Source organism: Podarcis vaucheri (genome assembly GCF_965113315.1).
Source record: "Podarcis vaucheri genome assembly, chromosome: 3".
In the NCBI taxonomy this organism is placed as follows: domain Eukaryota; kingdom Metazoa; phylum Chordata; class Lepidosauria; order Squamata; family Lacertidae; genus Podarcis; species Podarcis vaucheri.
The window spans coordinates 84,164,139-84,180,967 of record NC_138761.1 but is presented as its reverse complement, the minus strand read 5'-3'; the positions used below and the strand labels follow the sequence as shown (position 1 = coordinate 84,180,967).

The 16,829-nt window shown below is 42.9% G+C and overlaps 2 protein-coding genes across 3 annotated transcripts in view; one reads left to right on the top strand and one right to left on the bottom strand.

Moving 5' to 3' along the window:
- UBE3D (ubiquitin protein ligase E3D) overlaps nt 1-2,195 on the bottom strand; it is a 56,075-nt gene extending 53,880 nt beyond the window's left edge. For both annotated transcript variants that reach the window (XM_082216954.1, XM_082216955.1), the window contains exon 1: nt 2,029-2,195. In XM_082216954.1, coding sequence (XP_082073080.1) covers nt 2,029-2,093 — 65 coding nt within the window. In that variant the 5' untranslated portion in view covers nt 2,094-2,195. The remainder of the gene's footprint in view (nt 1-2,028) is intronic.
- A 207-nt stretch (nt 2,196-2,402) lies between these two features.
- Nucleotides 2,403-16,829, top strand: part of DOP1A (DOP1 leucine zipper like protein A) — a 52,931-nt gene continuing 38,504 nt past the window's right edge. The window contains exons 1-5 of the mRNA XM_082216966.1: nt 2,403-2,545; nt 11,964-12,154; nt 13,496-13,677; nt 14,865-15,035; nt 15,958-16,147. Coding sequence (XP_082073092.1) covers nt 12,017-12,154; nt 13,496-13,677; nt 14,865-15,035; nt 15,958-16,147 — 681 coding nt within the window. The 5' untranslated portion in view covers nt 2,403-2,545; nt 11,964-12,016. The remainder of the gene's footprint in view (nt 2,546-11,963; nt 12,155-13,495; nt 13,678-14,864; nt 15,036-15,957; nt 16,148-16,829) is intronic.

Genomic DNA, 16,829 nt, shown 5'->3' with positions numbered 1-16,829 from the left:
GTTGCGGGGATTCGAACTGCCAACCTTCTGATCAGCAAGTCCTAGGCTCTGTGGTTTAACCCACAGCGCCACCCGCGTCCCTAAGAGCACTTTAGTCACTCGCTATTTGTGTGTATGTGTGGACAGAGTGCCACTAAAAACTCATTATGGCCACATAATGTGCCACATACCTTCTGTGATGCCATATCAGTTTCACAAGGCTTGCTAGCAGAAGTAAGCTGGGAGGAGAGCCTGCAGGCAGAAAAGACTTGCAGCTTCCCCTCCCTGCAGGGTGCCCTGACAAGTCAGAAAGAAAACAGACACAACTGCGGACCTTGATGGGCCATCAAAATTTCCTACAAGGGGAGATGGATAGCCACACAGAGACTATCTTGAGTCCTGGTTGAGCCAGAGAGGGAGAAAAACTAATGGAAGGAGTTTGAGGATCCAGGTTTCAAAAGGAGGTGGTGTGCAGCCAGGGGTCACACCTAACTGACGTCCAGGCTGGGAAGCTGATCATAAGGAAGCTGGATGCCCAGTGAGCTGTTGTCCTCAAAAGTTCTCTTCCTGTTGAAGCCACACGTGTGCTCCATCTGATCAGGGCCACCGTGCCAATGAAGGTCTGTTTACCAAACTCTTGGAGAATTTCTGAACCAGGGTTCCACATGAGCCCAGCATATGACATCACCAAGGAAGACGTTTACTCTACAGACCTGAACTTGTCTTAATGTAGTTTCCCTAGTATTCTGATATCATGAACTTCCTGACCTTGCAATAAAGTCTCTAAAACCCACATGGCAAATTCTAGAGGAGTAACCAGATTAGTTTACAGTGGAACCTCGGGTTCCGAACATGATCCGTGCGGGAGGCGCGTTTGCAACCCGCAGCACCACATCTGCGCACGCACATGACGCGATTTGGCCTTTCTGCGCATGCGCAAAGTGCGATTTAGCGTTTCTGCGCATGTGCGAGCGCCGAAACCCGGAAGTAACGCGTTCCGGTACTTCCAGGTTTCGGCACGTCCATAACCTGAAAACGTGTAACCCGAAGTGTCTGTAACCCGAGGTACCACTGTTTTGTAGTACAACTTGCACCTTATAGTTTACAGAGCTTTGTGTCTTAAACGTGCATGGGTTGGAGACTATATCATCAGATGTACGAAGTGCAGTCCTGAATTGGGAAGCACAATATATATTAAGGGGAATATAAATTGAGTGATCAATGAGCACAATAGCTGACCATAATGCGTTCACTAGGCCTCATGGACAATGTGCACATAATCCTCTCACGAAGTGGGAATTGTTCACATTTCCCAGGCAAAATGCATAATCCCCAACAGGTCTTAGAGAAGGTACATATCTTGATTGCATTATGTAAATTATCTGGGAAATATGCACAGTCTATGGTCAACAGACATACTTAATAAGAAACATGCCTTTCTCCCTTATTTCTTGTTCAGAAATGTGCAATCTGCACTCCATGGGCAGCTTCAAGCCCACTGCCTAACCCGACATGACCCACAACTATCTTCCCACTGGCCAGCCAAGCAACAGGAAGAAAGGGGAGGCACATTGATAAATATTTATTATTAAATTCATATCCCAACCTTTCTGCAGAGGAGTGCCTTTTCTGCAGTCCAGCATACTTTTAACCAGTCTCAGCTGTTCCCCAGTCAGCTGATCAGCACAGAGGGGGCTGCGAGGAGTGAAAATTGTTACACTTTCCCTACCACAATTCTGAAGGGGAAAGCTTAACAGCAGTATGGGGCCAATCAACCTCATCATCGTCGAGGCAGAGGAAGGGAGGTTTAACCAGCTGAAGGAAGGGAGAAAGAGGGCTGGGACAGAAGGAGGGTGAAGTACCTTTGATCCCACTCATTGCCACTGCGGCCGAAACTAACCTAGATCTAATCCGTGTCTGGATAGGAGATTGCACAGAGACCCTACGGCGGCTGCCTCGAATTGCCTGGAAGAAAAGGAGGCTATCGCAAAATAGATGCAACTTCTCTTAAAACGGGAAGGGGGCGTTGGAAAGAGTTAAAATAAATACCGGATAATCAGCAGCCCACTCTGCGTCCCCTGCCTAATTTCCAAAAACATTGCGATCTCGTCCATTAAGCCAGCGCGTGCCACTGAGACACTGGGTTGGGGACATCCAAATATTGTATCCGCGGCGAAATTCAGACCTGCCCGGGGAGCGGACCCACGTGGGGGAGGAGGAGGAGGGGAAACGCCAAGCTCAGCCCAGGAAGCGCTTAAGCGAAACCGGCCTCTACCGGCAAAGAGAAAGTCTCCGTCTTCGCCACAGCGCCCTCTCCATCGCCAGGCAACCAGTGGCTGGCTTTAAGGAAATAGAAGAGCCGGCGTCCCTTCTTCCTGGGTGCAAACTTGTAGGTGCGAGTGCTCACCCTCCAATTGCTCAGCTCCGAGGAAAGGATTTCTCAGGTTTTTCTCCGATTTCGAATTGAACGGGCTCAGGAAAGTTGCGTTTTTGGAATCGTTTGTGCGCCACGTGGCGTCATTTGGGACTGATAGCTCGGAGCAAGACTAAGATGCCGTTTAAAATGGTGTGTGGATTTCTTAGTCCAGCTCTCGTTGCAAGCAAGTGTCCCACCTTGCAATCCAAAGAGGCCTTTTGTTTCTTTTAAAGGGCTCGGTCTTTTGAATATGGTACTTTGGAGAGAAAAATATCTGTGGCCTTGGGGGAGGGGATTGCAATCTACTTAGAATTAAGTTCCAGTGGATACCATTGGGCCTGCTCCGAGGTTAACTCATACAGGGTTCCAGGCTTACAATCAAAAAGGTTTATTGCCTTAAGGCCATAATAACAATTTCAAAATATCATTGTGGGCTTGCAATGAAATCCTATACGTGTATACTAGTACGTCTCCTTTAGAAAATTGCAGAACGCACAAAAAAGTATGCATTTCCTACAAAGCGGTGCGAAACTTTTGTGGGACTTACTCCCAGGTGTGTGTGTGTGTGTGTGTGTGTGTATAGGATTGCAGCCTAAGCGTCCTTAGTGGATAGCAGAGCCTTAAATTCACAAACTGCGTATTATTAGTGAAGGCTGTTAAGCGAGATGGGGGACTCGCGGCCCTCCAAGTGTTGTAGAGCTGAAGCTCCTATCATATCCCTGACCATCGGGCTGGTGGGAGTTGGAGTCGTCAGCGTCTGGAGGCACGCGCCCTGATGCAGAGCCTCCAGGTATGGAAGCAGCGTGCCTTCGATTACCAGAGGTCGAGGACAGCTTCGGAAGCCGGGACCCAGGGGTAAATGGCTCGCTTCTGTTGGAGACAGATATACATTTAATTGCACCCTCTGAGACTTCCGTCGTGCAACTAATGCGCGCAGGCAAACACAGAGGGGCCGCTTCCTATTCCCTCACTTGGATTCCAGAACAGTGCAAGAATTGCCTTGTTCGCGTATACAGGGCCCATATATCTGCTGGTGGCAGAATTTCATTTCTCTTTTACCCTTGGTTTTAATCGCTTTCTGCGGGGTTTGTTGTCTGTTTGTTTGGCATGGGCATAGGCAACTTTTTAGTGGGGGCAGGCTTTACGTATGTGGGGGTGCCGAACAGAGTTATCTGCGACAGAATTAGTAAAGTATTTTTATTTATTTACTTGATTGATTGGGGGCGCAGCTGCACCCCCCTGGCTATGCCCATGTTGTTTGGGTCGTTGTAAGTCGCTTTGGGGTTGCCCTGGGCAAGATAAAGCGCCCGACAAATTTAATAAAGGCAGGTTTCCTCGAAGACAGACGTGTGGCCGAGGGGCTTTACTGCCCGGGTTGGCGAGTGCGGATACAGAGCCGCGGCCCGGAAAGATGCACGCGCAGCGCGGAGGGCGAACTCTCCGGCGCGCGCAGAAGCCGAGGCCGGGGGGGGGGGGGTAGGATTCCAGCGGTGGAACGTTCTGGAGAGCCGGCAGGTGTCGCTGTTGCGCAAGGAGAAGCGAGCCGGAGGGAGGGCGGAAGGAAGGCGGCCGCGCTGCATGCTGGGAGCTGTCAGTGCCCTCTCCGGTGTGTTTAGGCGGCGGGGGCTCTTCCGGCTTGGGACGCCAAGGTAACCCTTTCCCCCTGCGACGCGCCCTCCCCCAACCCTTTTCTGCTCCCCGCTTTTTCGGTGCCTGGTTGTGACGGGGGGAGGGTATATAAGCGTTAAGGTTTGGGGGTTAAGGGGGGCAGGGTGGGGGCATCCCTTATTGGAGGGTCTCCTTCCTCTCCTCCTTGGGGGCGAGATTCAGAAGTATAGGGTGGATGGGGAGAGGTGCGAGGAGATGCCACCTGGTCTTTTATGTCTCCAAATATGCTTATGAGTGAGTTTCTCCTGTCTGCCACTAATGTTTCCTTCTATCTCCCGTTCCCTCATGACAGCCCCCTCCATGGGGTGGGGGCTGAAAATAAATGGAGCAGGGCCCATCAGAAAGAGCCATCATCATCATCTCTTGTGCCTCTCCCATCTTCATCAGATACAGTCACAAGGTGTTGACTAGTTCACCTTTGGCGTCCCCATTGCCAATGTCTTAGCCACCCTGGTTGTGTGAAGAACGGGGGGGGGGGGGATTTCTCTTCCCTGACATCCTCTCAGTCTTCTTATATTTTGTTATGCAGGGGGTGGGGGTGGGGAGAGTGAGAATTCATCATCTGCCTGCTGCGCACACACCACACCTTTGCACTCTGAGCTCATTTATTTTAAATAACAGCCACCTGTAGCTCTCTGCCCCGCCCCTTTAGAGTCTTTATACTGTTAAAAACTTCTCTTAAAGGGTAAACTAATCCACTCTTCAGAATCATGCATCTCCAACCCCAGTTACTGTGAATAATGAACAGGAGTTCATGGTTATTTGGTTTAGCTGCTAGAGTATGATGTGACCTTCTAATAGTTGGCATTTTGCATTCTCTACTTTCATTCACTTGTTCAAGCTGAACACTTATAAAGGAGCAGGCTCAAATACAGTCAGACTTATTTCTGAGTAAGCAAGCATAGGATTGTACTCACCCTTTTCTTTGTGTCCCTTCTTCAAATTCAATCTGCTGCAGTTCAGTGTGGTTTTTTTGCACATAAAGGCAACACAGATTAGTAACCCCTTTCTACATTGTCTTTCAAAGCCCACTTGCAAATCTGAGTAACTAATAAATTGGCTTTTTCTGTTCTCTCTGTGCTATGTTTATGTAGATTAGTAATTATAAACTGCATTAGTAAGCAGTTTTCTTTGCCTCTTGTAAAGTGCAGTGGTTGACATGGTATCTATCTTCTGTCCCAAGGAGAGGCACTAGAAGCTCATGCATTGAGCCAGTGGTTTGTCAATTTGGATATCACTGAGCCGATTACTGTCTCCCACAATGCGATTTGTGGAAATAAGCACTTTCATGTTTGATGGGGCTTGTTCCTTGGTAAGTGCACGCAGGAGTGCAGCTTCAATCTTATATACATATAATGGAAATAGCATAATGGATGCTAAATAAACATATTGTATAAGTGCTTTATCAGCAGCACATTATACTATTATTAAGCTTCTGTAGTTTTAAATGTGGGTATCTTTTTCCTAATTTTTCAGAAAAGTTAAATGATGCTTGGGCTATAGGTTGTGAACAGTAACAATTAAGACCCTTTTCTTGGATTTAGAAATAATTGCTTTAGAATCCTTCAAATGCTGTAATTCAGTGATAGAGCATCTGTTACAGGATGCTGGTTGAATTTGCTAATTATAAAATAATAGGGAAAAAGGAAGACTTGTTTTTATAGAGAATAAAGCACAGAATGAAATAAATTGGGGTCCCTTGCACCAGACATTTCACACTATCAAAGTTGTTCTTTGTCACCAAAGCCCACCCCCCACCCTAGCCACATCTTATATGAGTAATTTTCAAATGCTGTTTGTCATTTTCTAAAGATCATCAACACAGGACATTCCAGAGTACAATTGCTGAAGAAGCCAAACAAGCTGAGTCAAGTACTGAAGGCTTCTTAATCTGACAGGATGCCTAGAGAAAGGGAAAAATAAACAAGGAAATTTCATCCCTTGAGGTTCTTCACAGCAATTCCTAGAATAGCAATTGCTGCTTTCACTTTAGTTAATGTTTCAACTCTGATATCTTGTAGAGCTTCTAGAGTTATCAGTGGGACTGTGTTTTGAACTGAGCAAGAATGGATACAAAGGGTTTTCCCCAACATGCAAAGCCCCAGGTTCTTTGGCACAGTCCTCCACATAGGCACCTCAGCTCCGTACTGTTGTTTGCCTGCATCTTGAATCAGGCAGGGAATATTAGCAACTGGGGTGCATGAAAGGAGAAGGGAGGCAAAGAGACTCTTGCCTTTGTCAAAGGACAGGGGAAAATACATGACTGAGGTGGTTGGCTGCACCACAATTGCGTATTTTGTATCCTCCGCCTATTGAGGAGGCTTTGCAACTAATACTACCCAGCCTGGTGCCATTTTGAAAGAGTGGCAGCATTCTTCCCTTGCGATGCTGGCAGCTATGCAGAAAGTAACAATAACAATTACTCCCATGGTGGAGTATATTGGAGGCTTTCCAGTATTAAATGTGTGTTGCTAAGTTTCTGGTTGCTCTTGATGGACCCTTATCCTCACTTTGGAGTTTATGATGGAATTTGCCTTTGAATATATAAATTGATATGGGTGAGAGAAAGCTGTGGGGCATTATCCTCCTAACTTGTGTTATAAATAGGGTTGTGTCTAATTGTAGTACTACTTGAGGGATCTGGCATAAGAGTAGTTAAGCTGTAAGTGCAACAAATGTGCACTGTGTGTCGTATTCATTTAAGAAGCACCTGAGACAGAGCTTTTGGGATGGCATCCCTCACACTTTGGAATGCACTCCACCCAGAAATTAGGATGGTGGCAACCATTTGTTTTTTATACTCTCCCCCCTACCCTTTTCAGGGTAGCTTTGTAGAATATTGTTCCTGCTGACTTTACAGGTGGATTTAATGCAGTCTTAGTGCTTTAACTTTGTATTTTGTTAGTTTGTTTCTTTCTTTATGTTTTGTGTACCCTCACAATATTTTCAAATGTGGTGTGATCCTAGTTTGCAAAAATAATTATATTCTTTGGATTGATAATATGCACTAGCTGATTATTATGTAATTAAGAGTAATTGTCACAAATGTTTTATAAAATCTGCAGCTTTGTTAATAGCAAAGAAGGCAGGCTTTAAGCTGCTATGTTTAAAAAATCAAAGGCATACAAAAATTCTACCCACTCATATTCAGTTAGAAAATACTGGATACAGAAAGTCTGTTGTTTGATCTGGCATTCCAGTTTTCTGAAAAACCCTGTTGTCTTCATGTTCCTGCTGTATTCATTTGAAGAATGTAGCATTGTTTGCCTTTAGCTGATGAGGAAAGTACAGTAACTAAACAGAAATATTGGGCATTAGATGCTTTGATAGTGAGTTATCCATGGGCTGTTACTGTACAGGACTCCCCAAGTTTGACTCTAATGTGGCTTTAGGCAAGCTACTCCCTCTCAGTAGATACTACTATCTTCAATACAGTATGGGAATAAAAGTACTAACCCAATTTACGGTACATGCTGAGAGGATTAAATTGTGTACATGAGGCTGCAATCATATATTCACATAATCATAGGTAAGCCTCACTGAACTCATTAGGATTTACCTATAAGTATAAATACTGAAAACATTGTTTTATTCCATACTCAAGAATCATAAGGATGGTTGATGGAATAAGTTCTTAGGAAGTACACTGTGGTGTCTACTTTTTAACATGTATTTTTGGCTGTCTCATTTCCAGGGCATAAGACTTCCAGGAAAGTTTGTAGCTTTACAAAATACTAGCCAGTGTATGGATACACATTTATTTATCTGCTTCAATATGATTTACAACAGGAATAAAACTATGACTGTGAAATATTCAACAACACAATAGAAGTAGAATTATAAAAAATGATACTCATAGTAGTAGGCAATGAGAATTTGTACATAAACACTGTAACTAGAGTTGACAACATTTTGCCTGAAATGTAGACTGTTGACAGTTTCTTGCACAACTGGATAAATGGGTGTGTGATGGGCCACTTCCTAACTACCCTGGGCCCCGTGTTGTCTGAAGGAAGAGACCTGGCCACTAACACAGTGTATCCTTCTGCTCAGCCTGTGCTTCCCCTTGAAAAAACTTGCTGCCACTAGATAAAGGGGAATTACCGGTAGTTCTACATGACCGCCTTTTATTAATCAGCCTACAAACTTTCCTTGGGTCTGCCTGAAGCTTCTTAATGTATAGCTTCTAGGTGTGGGGGTGTTAAAATAAAAGACCACAACAGGTTTATGAGCAAGGTAAAAAGTTTACTAAGATGGAGGAGGGGATAGTTTTAAGAAATGGCATATGTAAAAGTTAGAGAAAACCAATATTTTCCCCAGTAGAGCAAACAAACAAACAAGGGTTAAACATGATCCTTTCTCCCTCTAATTACATATCCTAGAGCCAACTCTCAACTCTCCTCTGTTGCCCCCAGTGCAATCCCATTATACATTTCTTTGCCACCTTTTGTCTCACAGGCATACAAAAGCCTTTCGATGTTTCCTGATTTCATCCTTGAACTGCCTGCCTCCAGGCTAGATAAATACTTTGTCTACCTGCCCTGCCAGTCATAACCTGCAGGCTACAGGAAGTCATAGAGCCCTTTGAAACAAGGAACATGCCAGCTCTCATATACACAGTGGAGTTCCCTCTTCCTAACTGAGTCCCAGGTCAGGGCAAGGATCACAAATTAATCCTGTAAGTCCCAAATGGACAGACCTCAAAAATATGCATTCCCACATTATGTGCAGCAGTCCATATAAATGCAATCGTCCATACACGAAGTCCACATAAAGCTCATTTCCTTCATGGTGTGAATAGCCAGCCTTTCGTTGGATCATGAGTCTAACAGAAGATATAGAACCTTAGTAAGGAGCATTAATTTTTAAGAAACATGGGTTTGAATCCAGACTTGAAGCACAACCTGACCGCATCAGATTAGTTGTAAATTCTGTTGAATTCAGTAGGGCTTACTTCCAGGTAGTAGGCTTAGGTTTGCAATGATAGTTGTGCTTAGAGTCGGCACACTGAAATCACTGAACTTAAGTTTGTCATTGATTGAAGCCCCGTTGATTTCAGTGGGTCTTCTCTAAGTATGACCAAGACTGGATGCTAAGCTTTAAGGAAATGTGAGTAATGGGAAAGATGTCCCAAAGGACAAAAGCAGAAACGTTTTGTTTAATGACTTCCATGGAATGAATGTGCTATATGAGCCCTAATGTTCACAGCATCCGTCATGCTACAGCTTAAGATGGGCCAGTGATTAGCTCCTATGTATGGATTATGGGACAGACATGGCAAGGGCAAGAGTTCAGCATTTGCTTATTGGGTTATGCTACTGCCTTGGAGCAGGCAGCCCATTTATGCAGCCTCAAAGCTATTACCATTACCTTGCTAGGGGGGAAATGCAATGCATCTGTGTTCTCCTGTCCAATGTTGCATTTACTGAAACAACAAAGTTTTGTATTGTGAAGATTTTTTCTTTAGTTCTGCATCAAGGGTACCAAACTTTGTTTCCTGCTGCTTGATCAGACATAGGCCTTAAGGTCAGTGGAATGTTCTTTGCAGAAAGAAAACTGAATTTTCCAGTGTAGGCTTTGAAATGACAAGCAGAAAAATTAATTTTCCAAGGTCTTTGGTAAAGTAACAGTGAAATCATTTTCCCCCAGCTGGCAACCCATGAAGAGGATAATACCATGTAGTTAATCTTCCGTATATAAAATTTTAAAAAGTGCAAGAACCATTGTTATTTTTAATCCTCTATATTTTGTATTCTCATAGGTGTGATAAAGTAACTTTCTCCACATAACACCTTTCATTTGCTGAATGTTTTTTTTTTTGTAGCTACTGAAAGGAAAGTTGGAAGACCAGTTTCTGCTCTAGATACTTCTGTTTATGATTTCATTTTTTGAAGATTATTAAAGTTCCTTTCTTTAAAGTTGATGTTCTGAAGTACTAAGGAGTGACATGCTTTCTCTGAGCACAGGAAGTCCGTATCGGTCCATGAATTTGTCTAATCCCATTTTAAAGCCATCTAAGCCCAATGATCATTGCATCACCTCGTGGCAGCAAATTCCATAAATTAATTACGTACAGTGTGTGGGGGGGAAATACTTCCTTTTGTCTTTCCTGACATAATCTACAACTGCCCACCATTTTCAATGTGCAGTAGAGATGGCAAAACCTGCTTTACATTCTGCCCCTGGGGTGTTCCCAGTTTATAAAGATCAGGTTCACTGCCCGGGCTAACAAAGTCTCAGAATTTTCTCCCATATAAGTAAATACCTGCATTCGTTCCTGGAGAGTGGGAGTAGAGTACCTCGCTTAGGGACCGTTTTCTGTTATAGCTAAAAAAATGCCCATTGCTTGTGATATTAGGTGGGCAATCCGTCACTGTATGTGTGAGAAAGAGACAATTGTGGGTAGGAGCAATATGTTTATGCCCGCTTCCCTGCCCCAAATAACTATAAAATTACAGTTCAGGGTGGAAGGGAATACCAAGTATTGAGAAAGATTCCACAGTGTTGATTGAGCTAGTGGCTGCAGTGCCCAAATTCTGAATGCCCTCGGATGGAAATAATGTAAGCCAGGCGTCTTTGACCTTTGTGGGGTTGGGGGCACAGTTGCAAACCAGTGAAGCCACACACACACTTGCCACCAAGCATTCTACTGAAACATACCCTGTTGGCTGCAGTCAAGTGCTTTATCGAGCTGAATTTCAGGTGGGGGGAGGAGGCCCTGCCGCACCTGAGAGGCCTCTGAGGGAGCATAGTTCAAAACTAAAAAGTTTTTATCAGCTAAGTGTGATTCAGGATGTTTTATTGCATCTTAGAGTTTCCTTGACCTCATGAACTCATCTTTAGCATTGCCAAATGAAGATTTGGGGTCTCATGTGTTTTAGGATACGTATGCGACCTTTTTGTTCTTCATAGCTACATAATTAAATCTGTTTCACACTTTCCAAATGCTAATCTGAGTATTATTACCAAGGTGTAAAATTAGTTTTTGCAACATCTGTTTTGGAAGTGTTCTTTTTTCTCTCTTTAGTTGGTTGTAGCTTTGGTGGAAAAGCAAAGGAAAACATTTGCAGCATCTAACTTGTTTTATAAATTTGAAAGGGGTTTTATGTCAGGAACTGGAGAAAGAGAAAAGATTTGATTGGTTGAGTTAGCCACGTGAGCATACATTGCCCTTGGGCATTTGATTTAGTGCACGTTTCCACAACTTGCAACCCATCAAGCTAAAAGCAGTGCCCAAGCCACTTTCAGTTGCCTATTAGAGGCTTCAGAAACTTCCTTCCTTTTCAGGTTGTCTGCCTGGAACTGCTGAAGGAAGGGATTTGTCAAATACGGCAAGCCCCAAAAGAGGAATCACAAATTGTGCCTTAAAATTGTATAAAATTAATGAGATTCTCTTCACATAAAATGCAGACTGTTTATCCACTTGGCGTATTGGATCACTATTTATGAGCTCACCAGATTTCTTTAAAAACAAAATGAGCTTCACTAGTTTCTTTCTCAAAAACAGAAATTTGATAGTATTTTTTACAGACTGTTACCTCTGTCTATCATGGCCATATATACCGTATTTTTCGCTCTATAAGACGCACCAGACCACAAGACGCACCTAGTTTTTGGAGGAGGAAAACAAGAAAAAAAAATATTCTGAATCTCAGAAGCCAGAACAGCAAGAGGGATCGCTGCACAGTGAAAGCAGCAATCCCTCTTGCTGTTCTGGCTTCTGGGATAGCTGCGCAGCCTGCATTCGCTCCATAAGATGCACACACATTTCCCCTTACTTTTTTAGGAGGGAAAAAGTGAGTCTTATAGAGCAAAAAATACAGTATTTGCTTAACTGTCTGAATGCAACAGTAGTTAAAAGTTGTGGATTAGGGAAATCATGTTGCTCCATCTTTTTCAGCTCACAACTTTACATGAATTACAATCTGGTCTCTAGTGGGACTCTGCGGGAGGATGAATGCGGAGGAGCTGGAGCTACTGGGTGATTCCAAGTACAGGAACTATGTAGCAGCTGTTGACAAGGCTCTAAAAAGCTTCGAGTACTCCAGTGAATGGGCTGATTTAATCTCATCTCTTGGAAAGCTTAACAAGGTATGAGAAGACTTAGAAGGATTGGGTGAAATGCATGCAAAGTTTTGAGGGGGGGAATTGAAATAAGTAGAAAGCATTCATAATCTAGATTCCCCTGCCGAACTACAGTGGTGCCTCGCAAGACGAAAAGAATCCGTTCTGTGATTCTCTTCGTCTAGCGGTTTTTTCGTCTTGCGAAGCAAGCCCATTGAAGGATTAGCGGATTAGCGCTATTAGCGGCTTTTAGCGTCTTATCTGCTGATCGGATCAGCTGATAAGCGGCTTAGCAGCTTAGAAAAAGGGGGGGAAAGGGAAAAAAACCAGCAGGAACTCGCAAGACATTGTCGTCTTGCGAAGCAAGCCCATAGGAAATTTGTTTTGCGAAGCACCTCCAAAACAGAAAACACTTTCGTCTAGCGAGTTTTCCGTCTTGCGAGGCATTCGTCTTGCGGGGCACCACTGTATTTAAAAAAGGAGTGGACTGGCAGATCATTTTAATCATCAGGTTATTACTTAGTGTAGTGGGTGTCAGAATTATTCTGCTTGGTGGATACTTTCTCTTAGGCCACACACCAGATAAAGGTTTTTGAATGAGTTATTATTGAAGGGAAGGAAGGTGGAACACCCTGTCATAATGATGTCAGGAGATTGACACTTGCCACAGTTTTTAAAAAGTCACTATTGTTACATCTGTCTGGCGACTGGCACCAGGAGTGCACATTCTAAGAACCTTATTCTGTAGGGGGGGGGAAATGTCCCTTTTAAAACGGAGCATTTTCTCTTACTAGAGGAAGCATTTTGGTACATATATTAATAAACAATAATAAAATTGAATGTATGTAAATCAAGATTCTTCATCACTCCCTAGAAGTGTTGCATGCCTACTGATTTAAATAACTGAAGTGTTAGTTTATTCCATACGAGGTGTGTGCTTGCTTTGACCGATAAAACACACAATAATTGCCTGAAAAATAAAAGAGCCTTTAACTTTTGAACGGGGAACTTGTGGCCGTCTCATGTTGTTGGACTTCAGCTCCCATCTTCCCCATCCAGCCTGGACAGCAGTTGGGGATGGTGGGAATTGGAGCTTAGCAGTGTTGAATGGGCCACACGGATCCAACCCCCGTTTTAACCTGCTGTGGCTTCCTGTGAGTGAATTTTGTAATGTAGATAAGGCAGCGAGTTAATAAAGCAGGTCAGTTTGTTACATCGGAAGTTTGGGAATCTCCACGAGAGGTGGTTTTCCTAATGCATCACATTCTGCCAAGGGGAACGGATTCAGAAACCTTCAAATCGATCAGTTCAGTAAACTGCCGTCTGAGAGAAATTGGGTTTTGAATGTCTTGCAATGTTTTCTGTCAGGTTCTTCAAAACAATGCAAAGTACCAAGTAGTCCCAAAAAAGCTGACCATAGGAAAGCGCCTTGCCCAATGCCTTCACCCTGCCTTGCCAGGTGGGGTGCACCGGAAGGCCCTTGAGACGTATGAGATCATCTTCAAAATCATTGGGCCCAAGCGTCTGGCCAAAGATCTCTTCCTATACAGGTAAAAAGAATGACCTTTATATTGTATTCTAAGCATTAGCTTGCTGTAATCAAGAATTGTTTTTATTTGAATAAGTCAACAGTATAAATCCTGTAGTACATTTCACTTGGGTCAGAATGTAGATAAATTTAACAGTGTGAGCTGCTGCTAATGTTACAGTAGATAATTAAAGGCATATTAACTTGCAGCGTATTCCTAATTCCCTGATTAGGGACAGGACATAGCCAGCTGTGGGCGCCTCTGCTGTGATAACTTGGAGTTGGTGCAGCAAATATGAAGGAAAAAAACCACCACACCTTCCATCCTGGCTAGTACAAGTGGCAGGGCTTTGGATGTGACAGTGGCTCCACCTCTCTGCTATCCAGGTTCATTTAGGATTTAGGTTTTGCCCATTCAGGAGATATGGGGGGAAAACAGAGAAAGCTACATTATATTTGGTAGTATAAATGATAAGAAGCAAAACTATTTGTTGAGGTGTGTGACATAGTTGTAGACAAATTCATAGGCTATAAATATACCAGTATTATCCAAATTGGAATCATTTTAGGGGAGTAGAATAATAAAGGCTTTGCTGAACACACAGAAACACATACACACATAGGTGATAATAAAATGAAAATGGACATAACCGGAAGTCTTTGAAACCTCTTATTAATTATGAGGATCTGGTTACCAAATAAGATGGGCATGAAAGGAGATACATATCTACTCTGAGCATATGTTTCTCTTACATCTCTTGTTTGTATTGCACTTAGAGGGCAGAAGCACTGAATCCCAGTATAACCAGAATGTGGAAGGCAAGGATTGAATTCAGGAGTTAAGATGCTCAATTTGAATGGAGTGGCAATAGCATGCTTATTAATAAAGGCATGAATGGTTTTCAGCTTTTTAGCTATGTTTTTAAATGGTAGCTTTGCATTTTCATGTTTCACTGGATAATCTCCACAATTCCATTACTGTGTATAGTGTCTCATTCAAAACAAGCCTCTCTGTTGGGTAGGATCTCGTGGGAAATGGTGATGTTCTTCAGGAAAACTTACTAGTCTGTGAAATGGATCCGGAGAATGTATAGATTAAGCAGCCTTTCTCTTTGTTAGTTGGTTATCCTCATATGCTGAAAATTATCCATATAAACCAGTCCAGCCTCTCAGTACCCTTTTGTATCTCTCTGTTTTCCCCCAAAACAGTTCTGGGCTTTTCCCTCTGCTTGCGAATGCTGCTATGTCTGTCAAACCAGCATTACTCAGTCTGTATGAAGTTTATTACCTTCCTTTGGGCAAAACGTTGAAACCGGGCTTGCAAGGATTGTTAACTGGGATACTTCCTGGCTTGGAGGAAGGTTCAGAGTATTATGAGAGGTAAGGCTACGGGCTAATGTAATACCACTGTTATAAAATCTTGTGCACTGTGAAAATTTCTAAGACGCTAATCTTAATCCCTCGATGCAAACTTCATAGGTAGGGCAGGGAAGAGGTGGAGGTGGAGGCACTCTGTGCACAAAATAGTATATAGTCCAAGAAACTAGGCATTCTCAAAGCACAGACTCTCCAGATTCTGTCACAGAATTGCTGTATCGGACGCCCAAGAATAAGTTAGGACTGGGGATGTTTTGTCATCCCCTGAGTGATCTTGAGGTGGAGAATGAAATCAAGGAAGTAGCCAAAGGAGGAAGTTCTATAGTAATGGGTGACTTCAGTTACCCTCACGTGCATGTTCCAGTCACAATAAAGAGGTAAAATTTCTAGATACGCTAAGGAACTGCCTTGGAACAGTCTGTTATAGAACAGGTGAAAGGAATGGCAACCCTGTACTTTATCATCAGTTGTTCCTGGGACCCAGTTTGAGATGTAACCGTTGTTGAACTGCTAGGTAAAGTGACCATAGTGTTATCACCTTCAACATTTATGTGAGTGGACAGTTGCCAGGAGAATCAAACACATCTGAAGTCACATTTGACTTCAAAAGAAAGAGCCTTTATAAAATGAGGGTATTGGTAAAAAGGAAGTTGAAAGGGTAAGTCGAGAGAGTCAAAACTTTCCAGTACAAAACTGAAACTGAAACCGGTATAAGCACAGCAGTGAAAACAATTTAAAACCACCAAGAAAGAAATTTTAATATAATGTAGCAGGTATAACTACGACCAAGTTGGTTTTTTGTTTTCTTTTAATGGCCTTCTGTTTTAATTGAGGTAAGTCAGGTATATCAACCCAGATTTCTGAGCCTTCCAGATTTATTTATTTACTGTTTTACTTCCACACGCTCTTGTTGCTCATGCCACAGAACCAACACTCTGCTGGAGAAGGTAGCTGCCGCAGTGGACCAATCAGCTTTCTACAGTGCACTCTGGGGTAGTCTTCTCACTAGTCCTGCTGTTCGGTTGCCTGGCATTACTTATGTCCTCTCCCATCTAAACAGGAAGCTTTCCATGGAAGACCAGCTTTATATAATAGGCAGTGACATTGAACTGATGGTAAGAGTCGGTAAAGTTTTGTTTATGGAATAGCCCAGCCCCAGTTCATTATCTTCATCACCTTTTGAAATAACTATTGCGTAAGGAATACATCCTGTTTACTTTCTAGCAGCAGATGAACTTGCAAAAAATCTGCATGTTAGAAGTATTTTAAAAATGCTGATATAAATGATGAGAATACTTTCGAAGTATGGCATTTCTTTGCCCATCAGACCAAACCAATGAGCATGCTTTAAAGTTAAGCACATTTTAAAGGCACAGAGAGAGGATTAAGCATTTCCCATTGAAATTGGTAGGACTTAAAAGAGCTTAACGTTGGCCGGAGAACTTTGCTTGAAAAGCCAAGTAATCCTTGATACTTTTAAAGTCACTTAGCGCTTATGAGATCAACATTTTTAAAATCTTGTTTCTGAAGGTCTGTGTTTTGTTTCCTAAAATAGCATTCAATATTTTTTTCACAGCGTAGCTATGGCCAAATGTGTTTAAATTTGGAGCACAGGGTTTGTGTGGAGAAATAGTTACATTTTCTGGTATTTACTCTGTGAGATGCCATGGTATTATAGGACTGAGTATCTGATATTATCTATTATTTTCCAAGTGTTTTCGTAATTTTATTCCTACAAGCCCTACATTACTTACGTTCTTTCCATGTTGCTTGATATTGACTCAGATCAGGTCAGAT